The following is a 20,382-nucleotide window of genomic DNA, read 5'->3' on the forward strand; positions in this document are numbered from 1 at the left end:
TAAAGTTTCATTTTATTTATATATATAAAAAAAGTTATATTTACCTGCTCTGTGCAAGGGTCCTCCTTTTCTGGGGTGCCCCGGCAGCACTCCTGGCTCCTCCTCTTTATCAGGTGCCCCCACGGAGAGCCGCTTTCCTTGGGGGCACCCATGCAGGCTCGCTTATGTCTCCAGCTGCTGCGTCCATTGACACAGACAGCAGGACTCGGCCCCCGACCCCTTGACTCCCGTGTCACTGGTGCCAATGGCTCCTGCTTTTATCAATCTATCCAATGAGGACCCAAGACAGCGGCTGGAGCCGCAGGGCTCGTGCACATTGTTGGAACGATCGAGTTCAGGTAAGTAGAAGGGGGGCGGCGATGCAGCACAGAAGGTTTTTCACCTTAAGGTATAGAATGCATTAAGGTGAAAAACCATGAGACTTTGCAACCCCTTTAAGTTCTAATTTTCACCAGCTTCAGTCACTAGAGGGTACGTACAGAAAGCCGAAGAATAAAGAAGGATATCAAGGGATATATTGGCACCCTAGGAAAATGATTAATACAGCAAGGGAACCTTGAGGAAGATGGGCTACAGCAGCATAAGACCATACAGGGTGCCACTCCTGTCAGCTAAGAACAGGAAACTGAGGCTACAATTCACAACAGAATTGGACAATGAAAGAAAAATATTGCCTGGTCTGTGGAGTCTCAATTTCAACTGTGACAGTCAGATGGAGGGTCAGAATTTGGTGTAAACAACATGAAAGCATGGATCCACCCTGCCTTGTATCAATGGTTCACGCTGCTGGTGGTGGTGTAATGGTGTGGGGGATATTTTCTTGGCACACTTTGGGCCCCTTAGTACCAAGCGAGCATCATTTAAACACCATGGCCTACCTGAGTATTGCTGCTGACCATGTCCATCCCTTTATGACTACAGTGTCCCCATCTTCTGATGGCTCCTTCCAGCAGGATAATGCACCATGTCACAAAGATCAGATCATCTCACCACTGGACAATGAGATCACTGTACTCCAATGGCCTCCACAGTCACCAGATCTCATCCAATAGAGCACCTTTGGGATGTGGTGGAATGGGAGATTCGCATCATGAATGTGCAGCTGACAAATCTGCAGCAACGGTGTGATGCTATCATGTCACTATGGACCAAAATCTCTGAGGAACATTTCCAACACCTTGTTGAATCTATGCCATGAAGAATTAAGGCAAAATTGGATCCAACCGGTATTAACAAGGTGTACCTAATAAAGTGGCCTGTGAGTATATATACAGTGCCTTGAGAAGGTATTCATACCCCTTTTAAAATTTTCCACATGTTGTCATGTTACAACCAAAAACATAAATTAATTTTGTTGGGATTTTATGTGATAGAAAGTGGCGCATAATTGTGAAGTGGAAGGAAAATGATAAATGGTTTTCAATTTTTTTTACAAATAAATATGTGAAAAGTGTGGCGTGCATTTGTATTCAGCTCCCTTTACTCTGATACCCCTAAGTAAAATCTAATGGAACCAATTGCCTTCAGAAGTCACCTAATTACTAAATAGAGTCCACCTGCGTGTAATTTAATCTCAGTATAAATAGAGCTGTTCTGTGAAGCCCTCATAGGTTTGTTAGAGAAACTTAGTGAACAAACAGCATCATGAAGGCCAAGGAACACACCAGACAGGTCAGGGATAAAGTTGTGGAGAAGTGTAAAGCAGGGTTAGGTTATAAAAAAATATTCCAAGCTTTGGACATCTCACGGAGCACTGTTCAATCCATCATCCAAAAATGGAAAGAGTATGGCACAACTGCAAACCTACCAAGACATGGCCGTCCACCTAAACTGACAGACCGGGGAAGGAGAACATTAATCAGAGAAGCAGCCAAGAGGTCCATGGTAACTCTGGAGGAGCTGCAGAGATCCACAGCTCAGGTGGGAGAATCTGTCCACAGGACAACTATTAGTCGTGCTCTCCACAAATGTGGCCTTTATGGAAGAGTGAGAAGAAGAAAGACATTGCTGAAAGAAAACCATAAGAAGTCCTGTTTGCGAGAACCCATGTGGGGGACACGGCAAACATGTGGACGAAGGTGCTCTGGTCAGATGAGACCAAAATTGACCTTTTTGGCCTAAAAGCAAAACACTATGTGTGACAGAAAACGAACACTGCACATCACCCTGAACACACCATCCCCACTGTGAAACATGGTGGTGGCATCACCTTTTCTTCAGCGGGGACAGGGAAGCTGGTCAGAGTTGATGAGAAGATGGATGGAGCCAAATACAGGGAAATCTTATGCCGCGTACACACGATCAAACAAGCGGGTGGAAAAGTCCGGCAAACTCAAGTCCGCCAAACAATCCCCCCGTGTGTAGCCTCCGGCATACTTTTTTGACCCGAAAGTACAGCGGACTTAGAAAGTAGTTTTACACTCCAATCTTCCCGCCGGACTCGCATTTCAGCGGACAATCCGGCTGTGTGTATGCCAGTCCGCCGTACTTTTGAAATGAGCGGACTTTTCCCGCCCGGAGAAAAGTCCGCCCATTTCGAGCGGGTCTCCAGGTAGGCGGGGCCCGCGTAGGAGACGTTGCTGGCCCCGCCGCCTGGTATGGACTAAAAGGGGAACCCCAACGCCAAAAAAAAACGGCGTGGGGGTCCCCCCAGGTCCACATCAGACCCTTGTCCGAGCACGCTACCCGGCCGGCCCCAGACCAATGTGACATCAACCGAAGACCCCGCCCCTTGTCCCTATATAAGTCGCCGCGTGCCCGGTCCCCGTCATTGTGAGCGGAGGACTCGACGAGGCAACATCTGAAGAAGAAGAAGAAGAAGAGAAGAACGGAAGGCGGCGGCGGCGACAGAAGACCGGGCCACCGCCTGTAAAAGAGCTAGAAGAAGGCGCGGTGGCCCGGCAGAAGAACCGAAGAGGGGGACAAGACCCCCAAAGTCGGAAGAAGAGACCGGCGGTGAAGAAGAAAGCCGGGCTCCTCTGCTAGCAAAAGAGCTACAAGAAGGTAGCGGAGGAGTCCGGCGAGAAGACCCCCGAACACGGAAGACCCCCGGAGCTGTGCAATAAATTATTTTATCTTGTGTGTTGTGTTTTTTTTACTTTTATTTTACAGGTGAATGGGTAGGGGTACATTGTACCCCATACTCATTCACATAGGGTGGGGGGCCGGTATCCGGGGCCCCCTTATTAAAGGGGGCTCCCGGATTCCGATAAGCCCCTCGCCCGCAGACCCCAACAACCAACGGCCAGGGTTGTCGGGAAGAGGCCCTTGTCCTCATCAACATGGGGACAAGGTGCTTTGGGGTGGGGGGGGCGCGGGGCCAGCGACATCTCCTTCGTGGGCCCCGCCTACCTGGTGACCCGCTCGAAATGAGCGGACTTTCCTCCACGTGTGTGGGCGAGTCCATTCATTTCAAAAGTAGGGCGGATAGTACGGCGGACTTAGTACGCCATATTAGTCTGCTGAAAAAGTGCCGTGTGTGGGCAAGTAGCCCGTTCGGAAAGTCCGACGGACAGTCTGCCAGACTAAGTACGTCGGACAGATGGCTACGTGTGTACGCGGCTTTAGAAGAAAACCTGTTAGAGTCTGTAAAATACTTGAGACTGGGGCGGAGGTTTCACCTTCCAGCAGGACAACAACCCTAAACATACAGCCAGACCTACAATGGAATGGTTTAGATCAAAGCATACTCATGTGTTAGAATGGTCCAATCAAAGTCCAGACCTAAATCTATTTGAGAATCTGTGGCAAGACTTGAAAATTGCTGTTCACAGATGCTCTCCATTCAATCTGACAGAGCTTGAGCTATTTTGAAAAGAAGAAGAATGGGCAAAAATGTCACTCAAGATGTGCAAAGCTGGTAGAGACATCCCCAAAAAGACTTGCAGCTGTAATTGCAGTGAAAGGCGGTTCTACAAAGTATTGACTCAGGGGGGCGCCATACAAATACACCCCACACTTTTCACATATTTATTTGTAAAACAAAATTGAAAACCATTTATCATTTTCCTTCCACTTCCCAATTATGTGTCACTTTGTGTTGGTTTATCACATAAAATCCCAATAAAATACATTTATGTTTTTGGTTGTAACATGATAAAATGTGGAAAATTTCAAGGGGTATGAATACTTTTTCAAGGCACTGTATTTTATTTATATATATATATATTGCACACTGTATATTGTAATAATATAATAAAAAAATAAAGAAATAGTTCATCACTCACTAGACCCTCCTTGGGCTGTGGACATCAGTTTTTTGTAGGCTTTTCCCTTCAAAATGGAGTCGCTGGACGTGAGAGCGAGGGCGTAGGCGGTGATAGCCAGGGGGTACGGCTCGGACAAGGAGTCCAACGAGGTGCGCAGGTAATCAATCGCTTTACTGATGCTGCCTTTCTGTAACAGCAGAAAGAGAAGAACACAGGAAGAAGTTAAAGGGAAACTATGACCTTAAAGCGGAATTACGGTCACATCATTTTTATTTATTTTTCTGGCATCCCATCATAATGCATTAATAACCAAAATAAAGTTTATATGTGTTTGCTATTGGATCTGAATTTTTTTTTTATACTTAAAAACAATTAAGAAAACCCTCTTCTGGCCATTGTCATGATGATTGTGGGCATGTGAAGCCCAATTGCAAACTCTTCCTGGATTTGTGATGGAGAGGTGCATGCTGGGTAACCAAGGATGGGGCACTATTCCTCCAACCAATACTGATTATGGGGCACTATTCCTCCAACCAATACTGATTATGGGGCATTAGTCCTCCAAGCAATGACAATGATGGGGCACTATTCCTCCCACTGACACAAAATGATGGGACACTATTTCTCCAACCAATACCAATAAGGGGACACAAAAAAAAATAATTTCAGATCCAATAGCAAACAGGAGGAATAGTGTCCCATCATTGGTGTTAGTATGAGGATTGAGGAATAGTGTCCCATTATTGGTATTGGTTGGAGGAATAGTGTCCCATCATTTGTGTAAGTGGGAGGAATAGTGCCCCATCATTGTCATTGGTTGGAAGAATAGTGCCCCATTCTTGGTATTGGTTGAAGAAATAGTCCCACATAATCAGTATTGGTTGGAGGAATAGTGTCCCATCATTTGTATTGGTTGAAGGAATAGTGTCCCATCATTGGTATTGGTTGGAGGAATAGTGTCCCATCATTGGTATTGGTTGGAGGAATAGTGTCCCATCATTGGCATTGGTTGGAGGAATAGTGTCCCCATCATTGGTATTGGTTGGAGGAATAGTGTCCCATCATTGGTATTGGTTGGAGGAATAGTGTCCCATCATTGGCATTGGTTGGAGGAATAGTGTCCCCATCATTGGTATTGGTTGGAGGAATAGTGTCCCATCATTGGTATCGTGGGGGGGGGGGGGGATAATGCCCTATAATTGGATTTAGTGACGGGAATTATGCCCCACTATTATTGTCCTCTGGGAGGAATAGTGTCATGTAGTAGTGGGATGAATAGTGCCCTAAGGGCTGGATAAAGTCTAGCAAAGGGTCAAATCTGGCCCATGGGCTACAGTTTGGAGACCACTGGAGTAAAGAGACTAAACTCCCCTTTACTCTTTCCAAAATAAAAAAAATGCCCATACATGAATTTTAAAATTCAGGGTAAAGTAAACCCTAACAATGAACTTCTCTTATTTGCTCCCTTAAGATCTGGTAAATTTACCATTAAAAGCATTTTGTTATATGTGTTTGATAAGTGCAGAAAAATACCTGCTGATCCTGCCAGAAATCCAGTGACCTCTGAACTCCCTGTACACTCTGCCTGTGTTGCATTGTTATCAGTTACATTATTCACAGCCCTCTCAGTGGAATACAGAACACCCCCTATATTATATTTCTGTCCCAGGATGACCACACTGATCCTCCATATATTACAGTAAGTGAATGTTGTCAGTCACACTAGGACAGAAAGTGTGTCATTGTCCAGATCACCAGATTTAAATAAAGGGGGAAAAAAGAAAGCTAATGCAGCTACGACATCTTAGCTGGCAACATATTACATGTTTGTTCTTGGGTTTTCAACAGACTTTAAAAATAAAATAAGCGTTTGCACAGCCATCTCGAATCCCCACAATGTGTTTTAATGTGTATTTCCTAAGATCATAAGCCGCATCTAGTGGCCATAAGGAGGTATTTTCCTAAAATATAGCAATAAGGAAAATACCACATTATAGCCACTAGATGGAGCTGTTCTTGGGTGTAGATATTATGAAGTGGATAAAAGCAATCTGATTGTCTCCGCGGGCCATGGGACACAGACAGTGAAAAGCCTGACAGTGGTTTTAACTTTTCTCCTTTTGTATCCAAAATAAGATTGTCTTTTAAAGCACTGTAATATACCGTATATACTCGAGTATAGGCCGACCCGAGTATAAGCCGAGGCCCCCAATTTACCCCCAAAAAACTGGGAAACCTATTGACTCGTGTATAAGCCGAGGGTGAGATATGCCTGTCCATCCCTGTGTGTGTCCGTCCATCCCTCTGTGTCCGTCCATCCCTGTGTGTCCGTCCATCCCTGTGTGTGTGTCCATCCATCCATCCCTGTGTGTGTGTCCATCCATCCATCCCTGTGTGTGTGTCCATCCATCCATCCCTGTGTGTGTGTGCGTCCATCCATCCATCCATCCCTGTGTGTGTGTGTGTGTGTGTGTGTGTGTCCATCCATCCATCCATCCCTGTGTGTGTGTGTGTGTCCATCCATCCATCCATCCCTGTGTGTGTGTGTGTGTCCATCCATCCATCCGTGTGTGTGTGTGTGTGTGTGTGTGTGTGTGTGTGTGTGTGTGTGTGTGTGTGTGTCCGTGCAGCCTTGTGTGTCCAGCCTACCTGTGTCCCGAGCCTCCGTCCGGTCCCGTCCCGAGCCTCCGTGTCGTCCCGTCCCGAGCCTCCGTGTCGTCCCGTCCCGAGCCTCCGTGTCGCCCCGTCCCGAGCCTCCGTGTCGTCCCATGCCAGGATCGCCGCTCTTCGTCGGCGCCCTGGCGGCCATTCCCCTGTTCAAAAGCCGCGCCTCCGCCTCCGCCTGTGATAGGCGGAACACTCAATTTCCCAGCAGTCAGTGTTCCGCCTATCACGGACATCGGCTCATCCGAGGATGAGCCGATGTCCGTGATAGGCGGAACACTGACTGCTGGGAAATTGAGTGTTCCGCCTATCACAGGCGGAGGCGGAGGCGCGGCTTTTGAAAGGTAGAATGGCCGCTGTCTGTCTGCTCGACACGCTGTTCGGGCAGTCAGACAGCGGTGACTCGAGTATAAGCCGAGGGGGGCACTTTCAGCCTCAAAAAAGAGGCTGAAAATCTCGGCTTATACTCGAGTATATACGGTAATACACTGTAACAATGGCTGTGCTGCCCCAGGTGCGCACACTGCCAGGGTCATGTACCGTTTCGGTGTCATCTTCGGGAAGAGCTTCCTCAGAATGATGGAGAGCAATCAGCACGTAAGCTGTCAGCGAAACTTCAGCGTTCTTCCCGGCAACACCTCCCTGCGGAGAAAAAAAAAAAGGACAGATTTGGACGCTTAAGGATCAGTTCACATAGAGCTGAACTCTAGGCAGATATAAACAACACATATTAATGCAGCTCTGTGTCCAGTAATATATCAATGCATTCAGCGGCGGCTGGTGTGTTTTTTTTTGGGATGGCGGCAAACAACCAACCCCCTGGTCAGCCGGCGGGAACCCCCAATCCCCCCCCCCTCAGTCAGTCATCCAGCCCCCAGCCCACCCTTTTTTTGAAGACTATAATCACATGCTTCAAACCCCTCCCCCCCCCATTGGAATCCATATGTCCAGCGCCCTGCATGTAGATCAGGGGGCCGGAAGCATGGATAATGACGCGTACATACAACCGGACTTTCCATCAGAAAAGGTCAGACGGAATCTTTCCGTCGGATATTCCGATCGTGTGTGGGATAGTCCGATCGTTTTTCTTCAAAAAATTCAGACGGACCTAGAAATAGAAGTTGCTTTAAATCTTTCCGACCGAATCAATTTCTATCGGGAAAAGCGTTCGTCTGTATGCTGGTCCGACGGACCAAATACGACGCAAGGGCAGCTATTGGCTACTGGCTATTGAACTTCCTTTTCAAAAATGAATGGACTTTGGTCCGTTGTGTGTGGGCGATTCTGTCCAGTTGGAACTCCGTCGGGAAGACCGTTGGACCTTTTCTGCAGGAAAGTCCGGTCGTGTGTACGCGGCATTAGGCGCATTGCTCCTAATGGACATTGTAAGTCCTGTATTTGATTTAGTATTAGATGTTCACAGCTCCTTCCCAGTGGCGTAACTAGAACCTTCAGGGCCCCGATGCCAGAAACCATGAAGGGCCCCCCTGAACCCCAGCCAGGGCCCTTCCCTCCGAGTCCGGCGATGGAACTCCAGGGCGTGGTCACAGGTATGACCTTTGTGAGCCTTGTAGTTCCACCACTGGCATCAGTAGTTTTTTTTTTTTTTAGGTGCCCCATTGGGGGACTGTCCCTAGGCAGGATGGGGTCCCGTCCCCAGAAGAGATGAGGTCCTTTTCTCCAGGGCAGATGAAGTTACTGCCCCCAGGTGAGAAGGGGTCCCTGTCCCCAGGGGAGATGGGGATCCCTGTCCCCACGTGAGAAGGGGCCCCTGTCCCCAGGGGGAGATGGAGGGGGTATGTAATGGTGTGTGGGGGATGGGGTTCTCTCACCCACCATGACCAAGCTGCAGGCCACGCACACATCAATGTTGGCCTGGGCTCCATCCAGTGTGCTGGATGGGTGATCAGCATATCTCCCAGAAAGACCTTTCATCATCTGTGTATGACGGGGGAGGAGGGGGGCTGGCAGACAAGCCTGCAGTGTCCTCTGGGAGCCGGCTCTCATAGGGCTGCACTGCATCTGTGTGCTTAAAATGTATTTACCCGGGAGAAGTATGCAGTGCAGTGTGGGCCGGACTCGGGGGAGGGCGGGACTCTGGCTGGGGAGAACAGACAACGGACTGAGCGGCAATGCATGGAGTAGGAGAGGGGTACTCTGAGGAGCCGGCCGAAGGACACAGGTCATGCAGGGAATGCACAACTAAAGAGCAGCCAGTGCGATAGTCGAGCATGGAGCTCTGCTAGTCATCCTCCACCTCCAGTCACCCGTTTGCATGGTGCACTGGTACCCCTAGCTGCCTATGCTTTTGCCGGCCATATGTAGAGGGGGCTGCATGGGCCCCCTGCAGCACAGGGCCCAGTTGCGGTCACGACTGCTGCACCCCCTATAGTTACGCCCCTGCTCCTTCCACCAGCCATGATTTGGCCCCATTGCATAGAGAAGCACAGGGACCTAGGGACAATGTCACTGGGTCTAAAACGAGCCATGCAATGAAGACAGAACCTTTTTGTTTTAACATGTCATTAGCATGTTGATGCTGGGATGGGGGGGGGGGGGGGGGTCAAATTTGAGTCTTACATACAATGCAGTTTTGTGAGCCATGTATCTTCTTACCATCATATCTTGGTGGATGACAGTTGTGGTTTCCTGGAAAGCCCCATTGTTGGCCTGCTTGCTGGTGAGATAAGCGACAGATTTCCGAATCTCTTCCACATCAACGTCAATATATTTACGACATAAGGACATGACTTTCACCACAAACGATGTGAGCCTGAGAAAATACAAAGGGGGAGCAAATGGTGAAATTTAAAGTGGCTGTAAACCTCAGACATATGAAAAAGAAATATGAATAAAGAATATCCCCCTATAGTGTGTCTTGTCTCAATTAACAGCACTAACTTTCTAGACCTCTTCTATCTGCATGAATCACTTCAGACAAGTTTTCCTGACACCAAGAGAAAAATAGTGACAGGGGTGGGAGTTCCAGCACACAGCTTGTCATTGACAGCCTCAACTCTGTCCCCTGTGTGAAGGGGTGGGGTCCCTTCCTTCCAATCATCTCTCAGAGCTCTCCTCACCAGGCTCTGCAGAGTGTAACTTCAGCTCTCCGCCGAGCACTTCTTCCAGACTAGCACCAGAAAGAGAAATGCAGAGGGACAGTAGGCTGACATGTTCCCCCCAACCCCCTTACACATTCCTCTTGCTGGTGCTAGTCCTAAAAAAGTGCTTGGAGCCGGAGATAAGTGCCAGCAATCAATGTAGCTGATGCCTTGTTAGATGCGTTGTTGGATGGCTGTGGAGGAAGGAGGGTGTCCTGCCAGACCTTATGGCTAGCTTTCCACAGCACATAGGAAGATGAGTTCCGGTGGCCACCAGTGGGTGTCTCCCAACAGCCAGCCTATCTGAGTAATTAGGCTGCACCTGACGTGGGCTGCTGGGATGTATTTAATCCCACCCATAACTGAGGTTCAGTGCTTCAGTGTTCTTCCTGTGAGTCCCTGCCTGATCTTTGTTTCTGGTTTCTGTGCCTGATTTTGACCCCTGTACCTGATCCTGAGACCTGCTCCCTGCTTCCAGTACCTTGCTTCCTGCTCCCGTTGTTTCCTGTCCCAGTCCTGACCTTGCCCTGCCTATGTGTGCTCCCCTCCACGTGTACATAGTTAGGTTATCATTTGGGTTTCTGTATTATTATATTTTTTTTTACATGGTTTATGGTTCACTGGTGTTTGAAGAGTATTATTTGTTGGAAAAAATAATAATTTAAAGGGGTTGTAAAGGTAAATGTTTTTTCTATGCATTAAGGTGAAAAAACATCTGACAGTGCTGGCCCCCCCAGTCCCCCCGTTTTACTTACCTCACCCCTCGAAAGTCCCGCGCTCGTCCCCCGACATCCTTTCCACCGTTCAGCCTGGCCGCTGATTGGCTGGAGTGGATGGATGGAAAGCAGCGCAGCCATTGGCTCGCGCTGCTGTCAATCACATCCACTGACGCGGAGCGCCGGGGGCGGGGCCGTGTGATACAGCGAGCGGCTATATCCGCCGGCTGTATCACGGGAGCGCGCCCGCAGATGCTTCTCACCATGCGAGGGAGCTCGCATGAACGTGAGAAGCATCTGAGGGAGGAAGCCGAGACAGCCGCCGAGGGACCCCAGAAGAGCAGGTTCGGGGCCACTCTGTGCAAAACGAGCTGCACAGTGGAGGTAAGTATAACATGTTTGTTATTTAAAAAAAAAAAAAAAATTCTCCTTACAATCCCTTTAACTTTATTCAATCTGGTTCCTTATTTTGTAAGGTACAGCCCACTGATCTGATCATCCTTACTGGATACTAGGGATGAGCTTCGTGTTCGAGTCGAACGCATGTTCGACTCGAACATCGGTCGTTCGTGCGTTCGCCGAATTCCGAACGTTTGGGCCGTTCGCGGCAAAATTCGTGTGGCCCACAATGCACTGCGATGGCGCAATGCATTGCTGTCTCACGATTGGCCAAGCATGCACTGTGACCCCCGCATGCTTGGCCAATCGCAGCGCCAGTAGCGAGGAGAGCAATGGTTGGCCACAGGCATCCTGCCTGTGGCCAATCATAGCTCAGGCTGTGTAGTGCACGCCCCACACTATATAAAGCTGCCTTTCAGGCGGCCTCGTGTAGTGTTTGTTAGCATCTGAAGCAGTGGGTGTTCTGTGTACCTTCAACACAGTTACACACCAATCGTTTTTGGCTGATTTACTATTTTGCTCTTGTGTAGTGGTTACTGTCTGTGCCCTGACCGCAGTATACACCACTATATTCACCTCACCTATATAGCTAGTGATCTAGCTTTAATAATAGAGCTTGCAGTCAGTAGTGTTAGTGCGTGCTGTCTGCGTGCTCTGTACCCAGTACATACCACTATATACACCTACATAGCTGTTCTCTATTTGAGCCCGATTGTCATTTGCTGGAGTTATTGGAAGTTGTGTGTGCTTCCAGCACAGCACAGTATACATCTGTATATACCCCTTTAACTCTGCTGTTTTCTGGTTATTGTCTGCGTGCCCTGACCGCAGTATACACCGTGATATTCACCTCACCTATATAGCTAGTGGTCCATCTTTAACAATAGAGCTTGCAGTCAGTAGTGTCACTCAGGAGATAGTGCGTGCTGTGTGCGTGCTCTGTACCCAGTACATACCGCTATTATCCACCTACATAGCTGTTCTCTATTTGGGCCCGATTGGCATCTGCGGGAGTTATTGGAAGTTGTGTGTGCTTCCAGCACAGCACAGTATACATCTGTATATACCCCTTTAACTCTGCTGTTTTCTTGTTATTGTCTGCGTGCCCTGACCGCAGTATACACCGTGATATTCACCTCACCTATATAGCTAGTGGTCCATCTTTAACAATAGAGCTTGCAGTCAGTAGTGTCACTCAGGAGATAGTGCGTGCTGTGTGCGTGCTCTGTACCCAGTACATACCGCTATTATCCACCTACATAGCTGTTCTCTATTTGGGCCCGATTGTCATCTGCGGGAGTTATTGGAAGTTGTGTGTGCCTCCAGCACAGCACAGTATACATCTGTATATACCCCTTTAACTCTGCTGTTCTATAAAAAAGGCATCTGCAGGAGTTAGTGGGTGTTGTGTGCCTCCAGCACAATATAAACTACCCAACTACTGTTTTACCCAACTCCCTTCAGGCCATTACCATGTCTGGAAGGCCAGCAAGGAGAGGCAGACAGGCGCGAGCCGATAAAAGAGGGCAAGCAGGCTCTGTGTCTAGAGACAACAGTGCTGGTCGTGGACGCGGTGCATTGTCATCAGCACGTGGCCATGGGACATGCCCGACTTGGTAGAGTGGATGACCAAGCCCTCTTCATCCTCCTCATCCTCTCTCACCCAGTCTCAGGGTAGTAGAAAAGCAGCTGCCAACACATCGTCGTCCCTCCTCTCAATGTCATCATCAGTGACTCCTTCCCTAGACCCACCACGTCCTCCTGAGGAGTCTCCTGAACTCTTTGAGCACAGTGTTGGGTACATGCTCCAGGAGGATGCCCAGTGTTTGGTGGGCTCTGATGATGACACTCAGCTAGAGGAAGGCAGTAGCGTGAGCACAGAGAGAGGGGATGCTCAAGAAGGACAGCAATCTGGCAGTCATGTTCCACAAGCTGCAGCATACTGCCAGGTTTGCTACAGCGATGAAGAGGGAGGGGATGATGAGGGCACTGACTCCACGTGGGTGCCTGGAAGGAGGGAGGAGGAGGAGGCACATGTCCAACGAGGCAGGATGCCCTCCGGGGGCCAGCTTAGGGGCAGCACACCGACTGAATCACACCGCAGAGCTCCGCCTGCGCAGAGCGCTTCCTCTGCGCAGAGCGCTTCCTCTGCGCGTTATTCTAAAAGTTCTTTGGTGTGGGCCTTTTTTGAGACGAGTGCATCAGATCGTCTCAAAAAAGTACATCCACGTCCGATTATAGCAGACAAATGTCCCTGCCCCAGCTGCTGGACCGGCGGAAGAAATTTACTCCCAGCCATCCACATGCCCAGCGGTTGAATGCTAGCTTGGCTAACTTGCTAGCACTTCAACTGCTGCCTTTTCAGTTGGTAGACTCGGCCCCCTTCCGTGAGTTTGTACAATGTGTGGTTCCTCAGTGGCAGGTCCCCAAACGCCACTTTTTCTCACGGAAGGCGATTCCGGCTCTCTACCGGCATGTGGAAGGCAATGTCCTTGCCTCGCTGGACAGGGCGGTCAGCGGTAAGGTGCATATTACCGCTGACTCATGGTCCAGCAGGCATGGACAGGGACGTTACCTGTCTTTCACGGCCCATTGGGTCACTCTTCTGGCTGCTGGGAAGGATGCAGGACAAGGTGCAGTAGTGTTGGAGGTTGTTCCGCCACCACGCCTCCAAAATGCTACTATTGGTTGTGACACACCTCTCTCCTCCACCCCCTCCTCTTCTTCTTCCTCCATGGCCTCTTCCAGTGCTCTGTCCTCAGAACCAGCGGTGCTCCGTAGGCGTTGCAGGGGCTACGCAAGTACGCAGGCAAAACGATGCCATGCCGTGCTTGCGCTGGTTTGTTTGGGGGACAGGAGCCACACTGGGGCGGATGTTTTGTCAGCTCTGCAGGGGCAGGCCGAGAGGTGGTTGACGCCACGCCAGCTTAAGCCAGGAATGGTGGTTTGCGACAATGGCACCAACCTCCTCTCCGCCCTCCGACAGGGACAACTGACCCATGTGCCCTGTGTAGCTCACGTCCTTAACCTGGTGGTGCAGCGGTTCTTGGGCAGGTACCCCGGCTTACAGGATGTCCTGAAACAGGCCAGGAGAGTCTGTGTGCATTTCCGCCGATCATTTAATGCCTGTGCTCGGCTGGCTGAGCTCCAAAAGGAGTTGAACCTGCCCAAGAACCGCCTTATATGTGACATGCCCACCAGATGGAACTCAACATTGGCCATGCTGCAGTGGCTGCACACGCAGCAGAGGGCCATCAATGAGTACCTGTGCGACTACGGCACCAGGACAGGGTCAGGGGAGCTTGGTTTTTTCTCACCACGCCAGTGGGGCATGATCAGGGATGCATGCACTGTCCTGTCACCGTTTGAGGAGGCCACAAGGATGGTGAGCAGTGACAGTGCATGCATCAGTGACACTATACCTCTTGTCCACCTCTTGGAGCATACGCTGCGTGGAATAATGGACAGGGCACTTGAGGCAGAACAGAGGCAGGAAGAGGAGGACTTCCTTGCCTCTCAAGGCCCCCTTTATCCAGACAGTGTTCCTGCTGTGCCACCCATCACACAGGAAGAGGGTGAGGAGGAGGAAGAGGAGGAGGAGGATGATTGTGTCAGCATGGAGGTGGAGGCTGGCACTCAGCATCAGCAGCAGCAGTCTTATAGGGATGATTTACAGTCCCAAGAAACACGTGGACTTGTACGTGGCTGGGAGGAGGTAGCTGCGGATCATGTTGTCCTTAGTGACCCAGAGGACTCCGGACCGAATGCCTCAGCTAACCTACGCTGCATGGGCTCCCTGATCCTGCAAAGCCTGCGGAAGGATCCTCGTATTCTTCGGATCAAGGAGAGGGACCATTACTGGCTGGCCACTCTCCTTGATCCACGGTACAAGGGTAAGGTTGCCGACCTTATATTGCCATCGCAGAGGGAGCAGAGGATGAGACATCTCCGGTAGGCCTTGCAGAAAGCTCTGTGCAACGCGTTCCCAGAGACTGGGAGGTCACAAACTCCTGGTCCTGGACAACGTGTTGCTGAGGCATCAGTCAGAAGGAGCGGTGGAGAAGGTGGCCGTCTGACTGATGCTTTCAGACAATTTTTTAGTCCGCAGCCCCAAGGTATGATTGGTTCCAGCACCCATCGCCAGCGTCTAATTTACATGGTGCAGGAATACCTAGGGGCAAGGTCAGACTTGGACACCTTTCCCACCGAAAATCCTCTGGCTTACTGGGTCTTGAGGATGGATCACTGGCCAGAGCTTGCACAGTATGCAATTGAGCTACTGGCCTGTCCTGCATCCAGCGTTCTTTCGGAACGCACCTTCAGTGCTGCTGGTGGCTTCGTTACCGATCACAGGGTGCGCCTGTCCACCGAATCAGTTGATCGACTGACCTTCATCAAGATGAATCAGTCTTGGATCACCCACAGCTACCAAGCACCTGAAGCTGATGTAACCGAATAATTTTTTTTGAAATACCACATCCCTTCAAGACTGCCTATGCTGATGCTGAGTGACTGTCCTGTTATGTTGATTGTCTATCCTCTTCCTCCTCCGCTGATATGTTGGAAGAACATTTTTGGTTCTGGGTGATGCCAGCAGCCCAATTTTTCTGCCCCTGTTTAACAGGGGCGTTTAAGTACAATTTTTGATGCAATGCTTTGCAGCAGGGCTAATTCCTGCAATAAAACTAGAGTGTATGACAGAGGTTGCAGTGTGATGGCACCAGTGCCTAATGCCCAATTTTTCTGCCCCTGTTTAACAGGGGCGTTTAAGTACAATTTTTGATGCAATGCTTTGCAGCAGGGCTAATTCCTGCAATAAAACTAGAGTGTATGGCAGAGGTTGCAGTGTGATGGCACCAGTGCCTAATGCCCAATTTTTCTGCCCCTGTTTAACAGGGGCGTTTAAGTACAATTTTTGATGCAATGCTTTGCAGCAGGGCTAATTCCTGCAATAAAACTAGAGTGTATGGCAGAGGTTGCAGTGTGATGGCACCAGTGCCTAAGGCCCAATTTTTCTGCCCCTGTTTAACAGGGGCGTTTAAGTACAATTTTTGATGCAATGCTTTGCAGCAGGGCTAATTCCTGCAATAAAACTAGAGTGTATGGCAGAGGTTGCAGTGTGATGGCACCAGTGCCTAATGCCCAATTTTTCTGCCCCTGTTTAACAGGGGCGTTTAAGTACAATTTTTGATGCAATGCTTTGCAGCAGGGCTAATTCCTGCAATAAAACTAGAGTGTATGGCAGAGGTTGCAGTGTGATGGCACCAGTGCCTAAGGCCCAATTTTTCTGCCCCTGTTTAACAGGGACATGTAATTACAATTCTTGATATAATATTTCACAGGAGGGCCCCTTCCTGTGCCCACCCAGAGTAACTGTGAGGACTTATAGTGTTGTGGCACCAGCACCACAACCACCAAAGGTCAATTTTTCTACCACTGTTCAACAATGGCATGTAATTACAATTCTTGATATAATCGTTCACAGCAGGGCGCTCCAGCGCCCACCAAGAGTCACTTTGAGGGCTTACAATGTTGTTGCAAAACCAACACCTTGTTCCGCCATTTCTGCAGAGCATATAGGGCAGGCCCCTACTTTCAAACATCCAATTTACAAACATCTCCTACTTGCAAACGGAAGGAGACAACAGCAAGTGAGATGAAAAAAGATGGACGACAAAACAAATTATACAGGGGTGATAACCCTTCCCTATGTTTTCCAAAAAGCTTAAAAATATTTTTTTTGACTGGAGCTACACTTTAAAAATGTACCAGTTGAAAATTACAAACAGATTCAACTTAACACAACAAACCTACACAGTCCCTGTCTTGTTTGCACCGCCTGTATACTGCTGTTCTGAGTATATAGGGCCTGGGGGCCACACGCATTTCCTTTTTTTAATATGGGTACGGGGTTCCCCTTAATATGCGTACAAGACCCAAATAGGCTGGTAATGGGCAGGGAGGGCTACCCATGCCATTTTTCTGAATGATTTTCAACCATATTGCAGGAACCAGATATAACATTAAAACCGCAAGCAGTTTTAAATGGTGTTATTTCCGTTTAATGTCATTTTGTGCAGGGACTGTTCTAAACACGGGAAACACGTGGCACTTCACAGGCATACTACAGACACCCACCAGGCACCATATTTAAAGGAATATTTCACTTTTTTTTTTCACTTTAATCGTCATTAAAATCAGTGCTCCCACCAAAACGGTAGTTTTTAAAACTTTTTTTTGCAGTGACCCATGTCCCCTGAGGCAGGAGGCAGGTCGCCAAACCCTTTTTAGGACACCATCTTGCATATTAGCCGTTAAAATTAGCACTTTCCAATTCGAACGTTCGAGTCCCATAGACTTCAATGGGGTTCTAACGTTCGTACCGAACGCGGGGGTCGTTCGCAAGTTCTGGTGCGAACCGAACCGGGGGGTGTTCGGCTCATCCCTACTGGATACCTCCATGTGGTATCCCATACACATGCGCACAGGAGTTAATTCATCCCAGCACCAGGGCATGCACATGTGCAGCTTGGGGTACATTTTTAAGAAATAAGTGATCAGACGAGCAATAAGCTTTTATTGCTAAACAGACTAAAGGGGGGGGTGAGAATTTACTAAAACCCAGGGGTCAAGTCCTGGGGAAAAAAGTGTGGGAACGCCCACCCAACATCCACTCCCCCACCGAAAAAAAATTATACGCTCATATGCATGGAAGCTTCAAAAGTAGTATTTTTCATCCAATTTTCGTATTGTGTGTATGAAGCTTAACTGTTAGTAGATAAATAAAAACAATCCTCAATAAACATAAATACGGTAATTCTCTGAATAATCAGCATTTATTCAATTGTGCTTCCATGCAAATGTAAACATCATGTTCTGATCTTTATTGGGGAATTGTATTTTGTATATAGAGCGTTTATGTGGTGAGTTACACTTTTCACTGAACAGAGTTTGGATAACACAGGGTTAAATGGAAAGGTCATAAATTAACTGCACATTATCTGGACAGAATGCTTGGGGAGATAGTGATGTGTTCCTGCTTAGGAGATGTATGTTAGCTTGGGGGGCTGCAAACTCTGCAGGGCTCCAACACACACTCGCTGCTATTCCAACCCTTTACATATTTCCACATAAACTTCCCTCCTGGCATTAAACTTTGCCAGGTATTGTGCTCAGCTTACCACCCCAAACTGATGTTCCTCCCTCAGCTCATCTCTATCCCTGCATGTCCTGTGAGCAGAATAGCTGATCTACCCATCAGCTGGACCTAGACCTGATCTACCTGTCAGCTAGCTGTGATTGACAGGTAGATCGAGGCAGAAGCTGTCATGGGGCCCCCTACTGGCAATGCCTGAATGGTCAGGTGTGCGGCACTTACTATTGTGATCTGTGTTGGCGGCTGCTGGTGTAGCACCTGCCACACAGCTTGCATACTTCAAAGTCTTGCAGGACATGGCTGCTAACGGGAACTGAGTTCCTGTTGTGGAAAAAGTACAGGAACTCCGTTCCCATGCATTCCCGCAGGACTTGAGCCCTGCTAAGACACACACAGAATCTGGTGCAGCTGTACAAAGCTTCTCTTACCAAGTGCTGCTGGGTCTTGTCAGCCAGGCACCGTATGAGCCATCAGATTTCCTGTACTGTAGTATCCTTGTGTATCCTGGAACAGACGCATGGATCATTAACATTTAACTTTATCTCGGTTGAATTTTTTTTTTTTTCAATTTTACCATATACATATAAACAGACAACAACTACAAACACATTTAGCTTTATACACAATAGCTACTGTCTGAGAAAACAATGGTGGTGCGCCTGGGAATGCAGGTTATGTGCTACCCCCTGTCTGGTGGGATATAACGTGGAACATGGGGGTGTCATGAGCGTATGCACTCCTGCTCCATCATAGCTGCTCATTCCAGCTTCCTGGGTTAGGCTCTGGCATTCTTCTTGTCTGTCCACCTGCAAGGTGATTAATGTGGTCAGTCTCTGGGTAGAGACCATACCTAATTTAAGCCAGCCAAGCCTGCAGTGTCAGGTTTGTGATAGAGGGTGATATATTGTGTAATACATTGAACAAGCTGCCTGTTTGTCTGCCCTGCTCTGCTAGATTGGATTTCCCTGCGTATGACCTTGGATCGGATATCGACTGTTCTCTAAACTCTGCCTGCCTTGTACCTGGACTGTCATGGAACCACTCTGCCTGTCTGCCAACTGCATGTACCTATTTGCTTTGCTCACTTCGCGCCTGCCTGTGCCTGGTGGCCAGGCACTATAGCGCTGTGTATAAGTCCTGGGGGCAACCGAGCATTAGTAGGCCTGCTTGCCCTATGGGAAAGGGGGCTACTATAGGTGAAGAACACAGTAGCCAGCTAAAATGTCTGACCACCTGCATTAGAGGTAAGGTTGACATGGGGCAGCTTGACCATTTGCATAACACATACTGTAACTTTTTAACAATAAGTGCCGATTAATAAATATGGGTAGAACTATGATGCATTTTGCACATATGTTAATTTAGTGGCCACTTGCAAAACATGTCACTGCCAAATGTAAAGTCATACAATAAACATGACCGCCTCCAAATTCCTTTTATTTTATCCTGCTGTGATCTGACTTCCTGTTAGGGGATGGCTATGCTCGTTCTCCATGGTCTCACTGTATGTAGGAATGTAGCCGTCGGTTCTTGCCCGCCCCCAAGATGGATTATCAAATTTGTAGTGTGGATAGAAAAATGCACATGACCACTGCTTGTTCCAAACAAAGAAATGTGAGGGAAAATGGAGAGCATCACAAGCTCAAGGGGGATAATACAAGGTTACCCCCAACAAGATCCCCTCTTAGTCCTTTATTGTGATGTGTGGCTTTAACGTGTTACTAAACCCAGAAGCCTGCATTCACTATATCTGGTCCCCCACAGTACATAGAAATGCAATCATTTTAGTAAACATAAACTGCTAAATACCATTTTCTCTATCTTAAGCAGTATATAGCAGTCTCAAGACTTCCATCAGTGTTTGGTTAAAGCTTGCAGGAGGAGTTTTTATTCTTTGGCTGTCCTATGAGGCTGCATGACCCCTGACTTTGTCTGGATGGTGCCGATTGGCTCTTAGCTGATCACATAGTTACATAGTCAGGTTGAAAAAAGACATAAGTCCATCTAGTTCAACCATAAATAAATAAATAAAATACCCAAAATACCCAATCCTATACCCACAGTTGATCCAGAGGAAGGCGAAAAAAACCACCAGAGAAGCAAGATCCAATTTGCTACAGCAGGGGAAAAAATTCCTT

General features: G+C 48.4%; 1 protein-coding gene across 2 annotated transcripts in view; it reads right to left on the reverse strand.

Annotated features, from left to right (window-relative positions):
- Window positions 1-20,382, reverse strand: part of LOC143983706 (complement C4-like) — a 178,284-nt gene that overhangs the window by 53,737 nt on the left and 104,165 nt on the right. For both annotated transcript variants that reach the window (XM_077483720.1, XM_077483728.1), the window contains exons 26-29: window positions 18,673-18,748; window positions 9,489-9,645; window positions 7,413-7,514; window positions 4,227-4,395 (exon numbers count right to left, since the gene is read on the reverse strand). In XM_077483720.1, coding sequence (XP_077339846.1) covers window positions 4,227-4,395; window positions 7,413-7,514; window positions 9,489-9,645; window positions 18,673-18,748 — 504 coding nt within the window. The remainder of the gene's footprint in view (window positions 1-4,226; window positions 4,396-7,412; window positions 7,515-9,488; window positions 9,646-18,672; window positions 18,749-20,382) is intronic.

This window comes from Lithobates pipiens, unplaced genomic scaffold, assembly GCF_037356315.1.
Source record: "Lithobates pipiens isolate NorthernLeopardFrog02 unplaced genomic scaffold, aLitPip1_a1.2 Scaffold_1, whole genome shotgun sequence".
Classification (NCBI taxonomy): Eukaryota; Metazoa; Chordata; class Amphibia; order Anura; family Ranidae; genus Lithobates; species Lithobates pipiens.